Source organism: Artemia sp. Qi Xiang Cuo, chromosome 16, assembly GCF_049724085.1.
Source record: "Artemia sp. Qi Xiang Cuo chromosome 16, ASM4972408v1, whole genome shotgun sequence".
Classification (NCBI taxonomy): domain Eukaryota; kingdom Metazoa; phylum Arthropoda; class Branchiopoda; order Anostraca; family Artemiidae; genus Artemia; species Artemia sp. Qi Xiang Cuo.
The window spans coordinates 37390531-37405391 of NC_142809.1; the positions used below are offsets into that span (position 1 = coordinate 37390531).

Genomic DNA, 14861 nt, shown 5'->3' on the forward strand with positions numbered 1-14861 from the left:
GATAATAACATATATAACAATAACTAAACAATAACTATAACAATAACTATTATATTATTTTTGTCACTCCGACTCCATTCAGCAAAATTTTCCAAAGCACCAACTCCGACTCCACAACCCTGTTATTTTCAGTGGGTGCAACCGAAAACTACCGTAAACTTTGAGCATGAAACTTAGCGTGGAAAATGCTCTAACAGTATTTTTCTGTTTCTTTGATGCATAAATTTAGGGGTTGCTCACTTTAAAATTCATATACACTATTGGATGCATGCCACGCATGGAATAAGTAGCCCAACTATGAGCACTGAGGCTTTGAATGCTCCAGGGCCCTTCGAGAGGCGCTCCATGATTTACATCAGATGGTGAAGAGTGGGAAATCCCCCGGTATATTTGAAATTTCAAGCCATCTTTGAAGGCAGGGTCTTTTTGACAGTTGAAACTGATCAATACTCACTTACGCCTTTACAATTGAAGCATTCACTTTAATGTTTAGAGCCAATTTTTGTCCAGAATCTTTAAAAGGTAATGAGCCATCTAGCGACCTTCACCTGGCAGATATCCAAAATAAGGGTTTTGGCTAAGATTAAAATAATGTATACAGTTCAGCACATGCAAGCGGAAAATGCCTTTCGGAAACTGACAATGCTGCAAAATTCGAAGAAGCGAATAATTTGGCAACGAGAACAGTAAACGCTTTTTGTACTGATGCCTAATTCGACTATATTTGAGCATTTTCCAGATTGTAGGCATTTCCAAGGTGCTGACCATGCTCAGCCCCCTGGTTTGCACATCCAAACGCTACCTTTCCACCATAATTTGCGACGCTGGGTCGAGTTCCGGTGCTTCGCGCCACATTCCGTCCTGCCACGCCACGTTTCACCGTGCCGCACAAAGTGCCACCTGGTGTACATAATTTTAAGTGGACAGCCAATCAGGTATTTTAACTTTTTTGGAAAAAATCATAAGATTATCCCCAAAACATAAAAAATTCCAGACAATATCAATTAATTCCCAATTTGTCTGATCAGTTAATTTTTAAGCTTCTCAGGTATTTCCTCAAATTTCAAAGAACTTACAATATTAATTAGCCACAAAAACCCCATATTCAAAAAACAGAGCAGCTTCATGTTTGAGATGACTCAATGATCTTGGGGATGAGTCATTCTTCGAAACAGTCTTTTCTTTAAACAAGAAACCACTTCTTAGGCTTTTTCACACTCTATTTTGAGGGCACGTTAATAACGTATGCATAGCATACCATTGTTTCGGAAAGATTTCTTCTAATTGACCATTTTCACATTCATCGGTATCGTGCACATTAGTTCCGGCTGAATCTCTTTTCCTCCCTATCATCAAACAGTTCGTGGTAACAAACTGTAAGTGAGGAACGACCCGGCTCAATGGTAACCGAGACTCTAGAAAACGAAATTTTGATACCAATAGATACATCAAAAGAATCAAATTTTAATGCTGATTTCAAATATATAAGTTTCATCAAGTTTAGTCCTACCTATCAAAATTTACGCGCCTGAGAAAATTTGGCTGATTTTTGAAAAAAGAGGAAAAGACCCCCTAAAAGTTATCACCCATCATAAATCACACCATCATATTCAGCGTATCAGAGAACCCTACTGCAGAGGTTTCAAGCTCATGTCTACAAAAATGTGGAATTTTGCATTTTTTGCCATAAGAGATCACGGATGCGTGTTTATTTATTTAATTTTTTTCTTTCCCAGGGGTAATCGTATCGACCCAGTGGTGCTAGAATATCGTGGGAGGGCTTATTGGAACGGAAATTGAAAGTTCTAGTGCCCTTTTTAGTGAACAAAAAAATGGAGGGCAACTAGGCCCCCTCCCACGCTCATTTTTTTCCAAAGTCACCCGATCAAAATTTTGAGATAGCAATTTTCTTCAGCATGGTCGAAAATATAATAAATATGTCTTTTAGGATAACTTAATCCCCCGAAGTCCCCGGGGGGAGGGCTGAATGTTATGGACTTTACCCAATGTTAACATATAGTATTGGTTATTGGGAAATATACAGATGTTTTCAGAGGGGTATTTTTTTCTGGTAGTAGAGGGGGGGGGGGTATGTGGGAGGATCTTTCCAGAGCTATTTATTCTAATTAACGGCATTTTTAATTAAGGGGTCAATTTAAAGAATTGGAACAAAATTCGAACTTTAGCTTAAAAAGCGAGGTATTGACTAGGGGGCGAACCCCCTAATATACGTATTAAAAATATATGAATATAAAAGTTCGTTACGTAAGTTAATTCGTAAGTTACGTATATTTATTACTAATAAAAACGTTCGTAAATAAAATTAAACAAGTTTCGAGAAAGCCATTTAACAAAATGAAAGTAAAAGTAATATTCAAATTTTGTTTTAATTATTCATGTACGGTGAGCCAAAATCAAAACCTGCATTAATTCAAAACGTTCAAAAATTAAATAAAAAAAACAAGTTTTTTTTTAACTGAAAGTAAGGATAAAACTTAAAACGACCTTAAAACTTAAAATAAACAGAAATTATTCCTTATATGAAGGGGGCTGTCCCCTCCTCAACGCCTTGCTTTTTGCGCTACAGTTCGACTTTCCCAAAGCTCTCATTTTTTTAAAACAATTAAAAAGTTTATCTTAAAGAATAAGGTGGTGGGGAGGGCACCGCCCCATTCACATACGGAATACTTTCTGTTCGTTTTAAGTTTTAACGTCGTTCCCCAGTTTCAGTTAAAAAAACTTGTTTTTTTTTTAATTTAATACAGTGTGAGAGCTTAATGGATCTTAAGCATTTTTTGCATATTGAAAATTTTGGCGATTAGATTTCGATTTAGCTTCGGACTTCTGTGTTTATGGATCTGGTAAGATAACCAAAAGACAATATTGTCAGTTAATGCTTGAAAACAAATTAGCATTGATATAGACAATTCCAACCAAAATTTTCGCCCTTTTGATTTTCCGCTTCTGTAGTACAGATGGAACGCTAAGATGAAAGAAAAACATATGCCATTCACTAATCTGTTTTGTTTTTTTTTTATAAAAAAGGTGAGACTATGTTGCGGCACGGGCATTAAATACAGGAACATGAACTGGGCATAGATACAGCGGCATAACCTGGGCATTAGATACAGGGGCATGAGCTGGAGATTAGATACAGGGGCATAAACTGGGTACAGATACAGGAGCATGTGCTGAGCATAGATACAAGGGAATGAGCTGGGCATAGATACAGGGGCATAAGCTAGACATTGGATACAGGGGTATGAGTTGAGTATAGATACAGGAGCATAAGCTGGGCAAAGATACAGGGGCATGAGGTGGCATAGGTACATGGATATGAGCTGGACATTGGATACAGGGGTATGAGTTGGGTTTAGATACAGTGGAATGAGCTGGACATTAGATACAGGAATATGAGTTATAGATACAGGGGCTTGAGCTGGGCAGAGATACAGGGGCATGATCTGGGCATAGGTACAGGGACATGAGCTGGACGTTGGATACAGGGGTATAATTTGAGTTTAGATACAGGGGCATGAGCTGGGCATTGAATACAGGGGTATGAGTTGAGTATAGATACAGGGGCATTAGCTGGGCAAAGATACAAGGGCATGAGGTGGGCATAGGTATAGGGACGGGAGCTGGAAATTGGATACAGGGGTATAAGTTGAGTTTAGATACAGGGGCATGAGCTGGGCATAGATACAGGGGCATGAGCTGGGCATAGATACAGGAACATGAGCTGGACATTGGATACAGGGGCATGAGCTGGAAATAGATACAGTGGCATGATCTGGGCATAGGTACAGGGACATGGGCTTGGCATTGGGCATATATACATGGACATGAGCTGTGCATAAATACAGGGGCATGACCTGGACATAGATACAGGGGCACTAGAGCATGAGCTTGAATGCCCAATATATTCAAGAGCTTGTAAACTCGTTTTTGAATCTTGCCTTGAGGCTAGTAGAATAAATTGAATTGTAGTATTTTAGTTGGGTTTTGTATTTTATAAAGTGACTAAATTTAAAAAAAAAATTTCTAATTTTCTTGTTAAGAGTTTAGGGAGCAGGAGGTATTAGTCAGCACCAGCAACCCATATGGGGTGTGTTTTTAGAGGTTCCTTCAGAGTATATAAGAGGGGGGGGGGGGGCAAAAACACCAAAATTACACCTTGGCCACTAATACAATTGGGTACCCTTTTTTGCCCTTCTTTGGGACGTTTTTTTTTAAGCTGAGGCTATAAGCACGAATGAAAATTCGTGCTTAATTCGAAATTAATTCGAAATTAAAATTATCTTAAAAATCATAGGACTACTATGATTCCCACTAATGGGGTATAAATATTTGGAAATTCACTTTACTATTCGTAATTTTCCTTTTGTTTGTTGTAATATATTATAGAACAATAGTAAAACTTACAATTTTTAGTTCTTTTTTAATTTCTCTAGTAATTTCAACATCTTTTATTCTAATGACCTTGATATCACAAAGACGACCTCTATAAAAAGTGACAGGGCAAAAATTGTTAACTCGAAATTCCTTTTTGTCACTTGAGAGCAGTGAAGGAAATATTTAGAATATTAATAAAAGAAAAAAAGTTCAGCCAAATTCAGGCAGGGACTTAGGGTGACCCTCGGACTTTCAAAATGTCGAGATTTTCTGGGCTGGGCTGGGCGAGATTGGGCTGGTCTGAATTCCTCTCCCCTCCCTGAAATTTTTGTCCAGCTCATACAAAAGCAACAAAATTACACGTAAACAAATTTTGAACACAGAAACCTTGATAATCGCTATTTTATTGTAGAACTTCCCCCCGCCCCTGAACACGGGGTTTATTTATAACTTTCCGTCGTTTGGGGAGATTTTTATACCTTTTTATTCGTTTTGAGTGAAGTATTTAGCTTTCTTTGCAAATTAGGATCTAAGTTTGCTTAAAAAGTCAAAAATTGAAGAAATTTGACAAAAATTGACTAAAAAGTCAGTTAAATCCCTTCCACCCCCAAGCCACAATTTGAGGTCCAAAACATGAAACTCCCTGAATATTAGACTTAATCTCGCCATCCATCAACCCCCAAAGCTGTTATTAAAATATATCATCTTTTAAAAATTCATGTGTGGTATATTACCTTGCTGGTGGATGTGTTGCCAGAAAATAATTTTTTTTTCTGTGAAAAATTATTTCTTAATTCAATCCATTATTTTTTTAACCCCCCCCCCCCCCCCTAAAAAGGACAGCGGAACTTTGCATTTCCAAATAAATTAGTCCTTTTCTAAGTTTCCTAAGTTAACTGTTTTTATTTCTTAATTTAAATAATATACGCCTTAACTAACGAGAACTATTTTATTATTTGGCTATTTTACTAAATGGCTATTTTAGCCAAGGATATTGGGAATTTTAGGCTCGTAGATACACAAAGCCCATGAAAAACTCAAACATTTAGAGTTAATTATTTTTAAAGTAATTGACGAAAACAAAAGTTCAACTCTGAATACTGGTGAATTCACTTTTATATGTAAATATGTCAGTGTTAAGTTCTGCATGTTAATGTACCAGTGTTCAGTTCATGCATAGCCAGTAAAAACTCAAAACGTATCCACGTCAAGCTTACTATGAGCACGTGACTAAAAAAAAACTCAATGAAATGAAAAAAAAATGCAAATCTCATTCGTCAAATTCATTTTTGTCAAAATTGCAAAGCAAAACGAATTAAAATCACTGGCTGAAATCACCATCATTTGAATATTTGTTTCAGAATAACTTTTCTTCGGTCTTCATTATTTTCTCGTAATAAAGGCCATATCCTAGGGGGGGGGGGGGGAGGATCCGGGCCCCCTACCCCTCCCCCTCCCCTAAAAATGTGTGTGACCGATAAAAATTCAATAAACAAATTTTGGACTCCTTCCATGCAAAGTGACTTAAAAGGTAACCTCACTCTTTACTTGATGAGCGTTATTGCACCGCTTATGATTAGTACATGACGTCATTGGAATTTAACAGTGTTATTTTAATATTACGGTATTGAGTTTGTAACCTGCATTCAGCTTTTTTATTTTTGTACATGACGTCATCGTATACATATCATGTCAGTATAAGAAATGTGACGTCATGTTTGGTATATATCTGGCATTCCTCGGGCATCATTAATTCAGTACATCTTTTACTGTGATAATCTATAAAGCATATAATGAATACCATATATAAATGTCTTACCATTGGAATTCCAGCCTCTTTTGCTGCAATATCAGTTTGCTGGGCTATGAAAAAGCATAAACAAGCTAAAACGAAGGAATTTAATGCTTCTATTGCATTAACAGAGTTTAGAAAGAAGTCACTTGACATTAAAAAGCATAAGCAATCTAACACGAAGGAATTTGATGCTTCAACAGAAGTAACAGAGTTTAAGAAACAACTGCTTGATCTGTTGGATTCTGAACTATCTTGTAGCATCTGCTATGAGGTGTTTGTTGAGGCGGTTAAACTGCCGTGTCTACATGCATTCTGCCAAACTTGCTTCCTTCAAAATGGAGAAATTAAAAAAAGATGTCCTCTGTGCAGGGCCAAGTACACATTTGGCCGTAAAGATACCCTCCTAGCCAGCTGTATTCAAAACATTATCGAATCTGCTTACAATCAAAATGAAAAGAGCAAAAGGGATGAGCTTATAGCCACACGCACAGACTTGAAAAGTCTGATAAAGCAGAGGAAGAAGAAAAAACAGAGGATTACATTGTAGAAGAGCTTTGTTTTGTTTTTCTTTGGTGCTCCAGTATTTGGCACCAACTCCGTATTGCAGGTCTTGGTTGAAAGATATTGCGATGGAGATCAGACCACCAATTTAGACTTTCAAGGGCCCAATGCCGTATCCTTTTTCTTTTTTTGTAGTTGATTAAAAAATCAAATAAAATTATATTAGTACTATATTTATTTTTGGATTAGTTTTTCTTTTTTTCAGCTCTTTCTTAATTTTCTTGCTTGTATATATTTCATAGGGAAACTTCGAAAGTAGCTCATTCGATTTGAAATTGAGGTCTTTATGAAAGGAGTGGTCATACAAACTTCAGAAGGGACTCTTTCGATTGGAAATCAAAGCTTTTGGTACCCTTCTTAACATCCAAAAGTAATCGGAGGACAACAAGTCTTCCTCCCCCCCCCTCGTTTTTCCTCTAAATGCGTTTAATTGAAATTTAGAGATAGTCTTTTGTAAAGAATATTCTAAAGATCATATAATAAGACCTCTGGGGTAGAAAGAACCCCTCAGAATATGGGAGCGAGGGTTTTAAGTTATGCTCGGGGGCATATAGAGTTTTTGTAGAAGGGGTGGTTTTACAAACTTTAGAAGAGGCTAATTTGATTGGAAATTAAAATTTCTAGTACCCTTTTAAGAGTCACAAGTGATAGAGAGTAATTACCAACAATGCCCTCCCCAATGCCCTCTTTTCTCCAAAGACATCTGGTTGAAATCATGAGATAGCCATTTTATTACAGAATAGTCCCAAGAACAAATAACAATGCAGCCAGGGTTGACAAAAAAAAAAACTAGAGCCCAGGAGCAAGAGTTTAAAGTTATGCCACGGGGGCATATAAGACTTTTGTTGAATGGGTGATCGTATAATCCTCAAATGGGGCCATTGGATGGGAAAATTTGGAAGTTTTAATGCTTTTTTTAGTCAAAAGTGACTGGGAGGCAACCAGAACACCCCGCCTTATCCGCTCATCGTTTCCGATGAGCGAAAATTTTTTGAGACAGTAAAATTTTGAGACAGCTATTTTGTTCAACATTGTTTAAAGGTGTATGGTGTGTGTTACTGAGAAACGCGACCATGTTTGACCTCAATATTGTTGAAAGGTGTATGGTGGGTTCTATTGAGAAAAATTAAATAAAAAACAAGTTTTTTTTAACTGAAAGTAAGGAGCGACATTAAAACTTAAAACGAACAGAAATTATTCAGTACATGATAGATAGATAGATAGATAGATAAGATTTATTCGTAATTGATTAATCACACAATGAATACATTCTTCTAATCCCCCAAAGGCTCCTAGGCCTGTAAAAGAGGGGGAATACACACATTAAATGGGGCTATTCCCTCCTCAACGTCTCGATCTTTACGCTAAGCTTTTTTATTGTTTCGAAAAATAAAGTTTGTGACAGAGTCGAACTTTAGCGTAAAGAGCGAGGTGTTGAGGAGGGGACAGCCCCATTCATATACGGAGTGTCACTCCTTACTTTCAGTTAAAAAAAAGTTTGTTTTTATTTAATCACTGACTAGGACCATTCTATTATCAATTTATTGGGTCAAAACAAAACCTTACGAATAAAAAACAACATAAATGAATCTCTCCTCATAGAAAAAGTACACAATCAAGAATTTGGTCTACAAAATCAGACAATAACCGTTTTTTTTTGTTGTTGGTATACGGAGACAATTAGCTTTGGCTCAGTGGATAACTACATTTTAGCTATATTTTAATAGATATTTAGTTGGTATTTTAGTTAGGTTACATTTTGCATGCAGCACCGCTATACTTAACCTCCAGCCTCCCTCTAATGTACAAATATACAGCCCAAATTATATATATCCTATCTATCTCCCAAGTGTCTCAGTGGCACTTGTGCATTATATGGGCCTTTCTAAAAAATCAAGTTTGGTTAATGCTAATAAAATAACTACATTTTAGCTATATTTTAATAGAGATTAAGAAAAATATGATGAATATATAACAGTTTACAAACAAATTTGGGCTATATATTTGCACATTAGGGGGTGGGGATGGGTGTAAAGCATAGCATATTTTAAATACGTAACCTAACCTAACCTAGGTACCTCCCACCCCCTAAACCCCCAAAAAACAACAGCTTAAATATCGTAACGCAATTAAAACCACGCTATGCATTGCATTACTCTATAGCGGCCTCTTGAATTAACCCGTAAAAAACGGTCTTTTTGTGACTGGTTTCCTTGTAAAGGCCCATATAGTGCCCAAGTACCGTCTCAGTTGTTTTAACCCCATACCTGTAGATCCAAATTCTCGAGTGTGTACTGGCTAACAGATAAGTACCCAGCATTGGTAGCCCCTATTTCATTTAGCATGAGAAATGTCCATAGCAAAGTAACAAGAAACAGAACTTCTGTGACATCCGCTTTGAAAAATTCCACTACGATCCAGCGTCGGACATGAAAAGGGGTATGGATTTTGGACTACAACAGTCTGCTCACAAGAATATGATAATAAAAAATTGACACGGCACAAATTAGCTTGGTATACCCTACCCTAGTAAATGACACATTATATATATTGGTCAATCTGCTTTAATGCATCTCATTTCGAGTCTAAAGACGGTTAGGGGTATCTATTTTCTTCCAAAATACGCTATATTTCTTTTCTTAAATGTACAAACAGAACTGTTTGTACTTTGAACTTTACAGAACTTTGTACAGAACTTTGAACTTTAGAGACCAGAACTGTCTTTGTTTCATCTTGAAGTCTGGATAAAAATTCTTCCTTGCATAAAAAAACTGCTCGACGCTAGCAATAGGAAACTCAAAAACATAGTTTTCAGTTTCTCATTTTCCAGTAAAATTTAAAGTGAGTACAATACCATCTTTTGAATTATCACAGACGAATAAGTGTCCAACAAGTATTCGTTTCCAAAATATTAATAATAGCTCTCTTTTGTGTGTGTGAGTTTTTTTTTTTATCCGTCATTTAATTGGTACTTCTTTATTATCGCAAACACACTCAAGGAGTGAAGTTAGGTTAATGATAATGAAAACAAAATATGATGAAATTCAGGAGCGTCGTTTGGGGGGGGGGGCAGTTGCCCCCAATGGTTTGGAGAAAAAATGTTATAGAACCCATGCTCCTTGACTATCCGGATATGAACTCCTCTTGCCCCCCCCCCTCAATAAAAATGCTAGAGATTCGCCCCTGATGAAAATATAAGACTTTAGTAACAACATTATGGAAACTACAACAAAGAAATATGGAGAGCAGGCCGCCCAGAACACATTGTATTAAATACCTAATCTAACCCCTAAATACCTCTATATATCAAATATTTAACTAAAATATACCTACATCGCAGATTTCTTCACTAAGACAAAGCTAATTATAACAGATTGCAGACAGACAAACCGGTTTTTCTCAGATCAAACAGAGCAAGTTTTGGGGATTATGCACAAGCCCCATTTAATTTTGGCATTAAGTTTTCAACGTAGCTCGTTGAGAGTAACAGACCCATATTTTGACTACCCTATCGTAAATGAGAAAAACCTCACCATCAGCTACGCATCTCAAGCCATGAAATCGACTCATTTGTAGACACTAAATCTAAATTGTCAACAACAATAGAATTTAATTTACCTTTTCTTGCCGATCCCTTCCGTGTCGTTTCTTGAGGAATTCGGTTTTTTTTCACCTGCAAAAAAGGACCCTCTAAAAGATGGAAGCAATTTGCATAAATTCAATACGCCGTAAAATGAAAAACAACAACATCGTTTTTTTTAGCCGGTCTTATAGGGGCCATTCCCGCAAGAAGGGATGTGTATATTTTTCGTAAAAAAGGCCCTTTTCCAATAGCAAAAAATTTATGAGCCATTTTACTTATATTTTTTTCAGGTGATTTTGTAGGAGACTTATATTTATTTATATTTTACATTTTTACGCCGTCTTGATATCTACATTTAGGAGGTATCACTCTTAAGAAAATGGAAAAGGTGCTTTAGTGTATACGAATCTTTTACCGGGAAATATCTAATAGCTAATTGCTCATACGGATCAAATGATTAATATGGAATTATTTATTGTTCTAATCCTGGCATCATAAATGACATCTCAGTGACAAGGCATCTTCTTCAGCTCGAAGGTTTGAAGTTTTTACAAACGTAACATGCGAAGCTGTTACAAATCGTAAAACAGACAATGATATGACAATTATTTAGCAAAAATCATGAGATTAGATAAGGGTCCGGACCCACACGTCCGGAGATTCGTTTTGAAGATCAGCTCAAATTTTAGGAGGGGGGGGGGGTCAAAACTTCGAAGGAACACCAAATAATAGGCGCTTAATACGGCAATACACGCAATATCGTATGAGTATCGTGATTTGACAGGAGAGCTTGAGCCCCCCATCCCTCTACGTATATACCTAACCGTAATTCAAAGAGTACTTTATTTCTTCTTTTCTCGCTTGTAGATATACATGAAACATACAGTTTATGGTGTCAAAGTCGTTTTTTTACATATTAAAGCCGCCAAAATTTTCTTTTTACAAAAATTGCACCAAATATCACAGTATAATTTTGTCACAAATTCACCATTTTTCACTTTTTCACACAAAAAAACAGCTTTTTCACTATCAATGCAATTTATGATTTGGAGCCTAAATTCTTTTGAACCCCAATAATCAAAATGTCATTCCTTCTTTAGCTTAAAATGATAAACAACACGTATTAATAATAAAGAAACGCTTTTAACGCAGAATAATTGTCAGCGTATCAAACAGTTCGTGGTAACGAACTGTAAGTAAGGAGCGACCCGGCTCAATGGTAACCGAAACTCTAAAAAACAGAATTTTGATACCAATAGATACATCAAAAGAATCAGATTTTAATTCTGCTTTCAAATATGTAAGTTTCATCAAGTTTAATGTTACCCATCAAAAGTTACATGCCTGAGAAAATTTGGACGATTTTCGAAAAAAGGGGGAATACCCCCTAAAAGTTATAGAACCTTAATGAAAATCACACCATCATATTCAGCGTATCAGATAACCCTACTGTAGAGGTTTCAAGCTCCTATCTACAAAAGTGTGGAATTTTCCATTTTTTGCCAGAAGGAATATCACGGATGCGTGTTTATTTGTTTATTTATTCGTTTGTTTTTTGTTTTTTTTTCCCAGGGGTGATCGTATCGACCCAATGGTCCTAGAATATCGTGGGAGGGCTCAATGGAACGGAAATTTAAAGTTCTAGTGCCCTTTTTAAGTAACCAAGAAAATGGAGGGCAACTAGGCCCCCTCCCACGCTCATTTTTCCCAAAGTCACCCGATCAAAATTTTGAGATAGTCATTTTGTTCAGCATGGTCGAAAATATATTAACATGTCCTTTAGGATGACTTAATCCCCCAAAGTCCCCGGGGGGAGGGCTGAAAGTTATGAACTTTATTCAATGTTTACATATAGTATTGGTTATTGGGAAGTATACAGACGTTTTCAGGGGGGATTTTTTCTGGTAGGTGGGGGGAGGGGTGGGTCGGGGGCTATATGGGAGGATCTTTCCACGAAGGAAGTTTTCATGGAGGAACGGACATTGCTATGAAGGGGGCGCCGGATTTCCCAGCATTATTAAAGAAAAAGATCAGAAATTAAATTAAAAAAAAAAAAGTTTTTCAACTGATCAACTGATTGTGATTAAGGGGTCATTTTTAAAGAATTTGAAAAAAATTCGAACTTTAGCTTAAAGAGCAGGGTATTGACTAGGGGGCGAACCCACTAATATACGTGTTAAAAATTTATGAATATAGAAGTTCGTTACGTAAGTTAATTCGTAAGTTACATATATTTATTACTAATAGAAACGTTCGTAAATAAAATTAAACAGGTTTCGGGAAAGCCATTTAACCAAATAAAAGTAAAATTAATGTACAAATTTTGTTTTAATTATTCATGTACGGTGATCCAAAATTAAAACCTGCATTAATTCAAAAATGTTCATAAATTAAATAAAAAAAAACAAGTTTTTTAACTGAAAGTAAGGAACGACGTTAAAACGTAAAACGAACAGAAATTATTCCGTATATGAAGGGGGCCGTCCCCTCCTCAACGCCTCGCTCTTTATGCTAAAGTTTGACTTTCTCATAACTCTATTTTTTTAAAACAATGAAAAACTTTAGCGTAAAGAGTGAAGCGTTGAGGTCACTTGAAATAATTCAATCTGCCGCAGAACCTATAAAATTTCAAGAAAAATTGGTATATAAAGAAACAATCAAAAGCCATTAATTTTATCTTTTAAATAGCATCAAATAACACACACATAGCAAAAAAAAAAAAAACAGAAGTTAGTGTATGGTGTACGAAGGCTTTTTAGGTGCGACATAAATATCAAAAACTGGCAGCATGGTGCAGACATATAAACAAAAATGTCGAAAGCACCATTTATTGTTATTTTTTTACCGTGAAATACCGGTGCAATTAAAGGACAAATCATTTTTTTAAAAATGATTTTTGAAAAGATCAATTTCATGGTTGCAGCGGTAGCTGCACCCTAGTAAATAGCAAACAAAAGCGCATAGTAGCCAAAAGTTAAAAAACGTGCTTTGAAAAAAACTGCCTAGTGAAAAAAAAATGTTCATGTAACACTGATTCGGGAATGGTAACTATTATTGTGGTTTGTCTTAGAAGTCAAAGTTTATTGCGAAAAGAAATTAATGGTGATTTCACAAAAAAGCCTAAAACCCCTTAAAAATGGAGTCAGATGAAAGTAAAAGTTGTACCATTGGAATCAGCAGGCCTGAAAACCTTGTAAAGGGAAATTACATTCCCCCTTCTTGAACAACAAGGAAAATCTTTTTTTTAGCATGGGTAGCACTCATCTGTCTCCCGCATTTTCTTTTTCTTTTCTAGTAGGGCTAGGGGGTGGACCAGAACATCATAGCCAGGTGTGTAATAGCTCTTTCGAACCAAACTTAAATTTTCTAGTGCCCTTTTTAAGTGACCAAAGAGATTGGAGGGCAACTAGCCCCCCCCCTGACGTCCCCTCCCCCAAAGTCATCCAATCACAATTTTGAGATAGCCATTTTGTTCAACATAGTTCAAAGGTCAGCAATATTTGGTTTTGGTGATGATATGACACACCATAGTCCCTGGGGAAAGGACTGCACGCTGTATCGGTATCAGATGTATTTATGTAACGCGTATTGGTATGAGCGCATTGTTATTCGGCGTATTGGTATCGCAGGTATCTAGACAGATTTTCAATAGCTCATATAAAAGATATTTCTCATATCTATGCCCAGTGGCGTAATTTCGTCAAAATCTGGAGGGAGGGGGGGCCAAAGTTGGGCCCATTTTTCCCAAATCAAGCGAAAATTATAGCGAAAACTGAAAAATGAGCCATATATTGCCATAGAGGCAGAGATATAATAAGAAAACTGATCTGTTTCTCTGGATACTTGAATTATTCAGGCTTATCTTAGTTTTGACAAGATTTTTTGCAGAAACTAAATTTATGCTGGGGTGGGGGAGGGGGCAAAACGAGCTCGGGGGGACTTTTGTCTGGAGGAGGCAGTTGCCCCCTCCTGCCCCATAAAATATTACGCCCCTTTGTACGTCCTTGTCCTTCCTATAAATTCCGCCATCAGCAAGTTCCAAATGACACTAAAAACGGCACTTTTGGTTCCATGTCTCAAGTGGAAAAGCTGGGAGTAGTGGGCTACCAAGAATGTTTAGAGTGACGTTTGGTGTGCTCATTTGGAAGCTGTTTTTCATATCTACGTGATGTTTATCAGTTCTACCATCCGCAAGTATGATATAGAACTAAAAACGACACTGTTGATGTCACTTCTTAAGCAGAAAAGCTTGGAAGTATACAACGATATCATCATTGCAATAATTATGATCCAAAACCCTTAATCGGAGGTTTTCAAGAACACCTTCCGTATATTCCTCCTCCCAGTCCCCTTAATAAGCTACGCAATTAAGGTAAAAGCACTAATATATCAAATTAGATTATTTGTGGTTTGGTTCTGTTGGTAAAGCGTTCGACTTCAAATTAAACCGGCTTGCGTTCGACTCCTGCTTGTTTTTTCTTTCAATAATGGTTTTCTCCTGTCTATACGATCATTTTCAGGTAATTT

At 36.6% G+C, this 14861-nt stretch overlaps 1 protein-coding gene and 1 long non-coding RNA gene across 2 annotated transcripts in view; one reads left to right on the forward strand and one right to left on the reverse strand.

The window, feature by feature from the left end:
* LOC148942869 (uncharacterized) overlaps positions 1-14861 on the reverse strand; it is a 41644-nt gene that overhangs the window by 16786 nt on the left and 9997 nt on the right. The window contains exon 2 of the long non-coding RNA XR_016143040.1: positions 10370-10424. This is a non-coding gene — a long non-coding RNA (uncharacterized LOC148942869). The remainder of the gene's footprint in view (positions 1-10369; positions 10425-14861) is intronic.
* On the forward strand, positions 6189-6737 carry LOC148942870 (uncharacterized). Its single transcript, XM_089102698.1, has one exon. It carries the CDS (start codon positions 6189-6191, stop codon positions 6735-6737), a length of 549 nt encoding a protein of 182 aa, XP_088958824.1.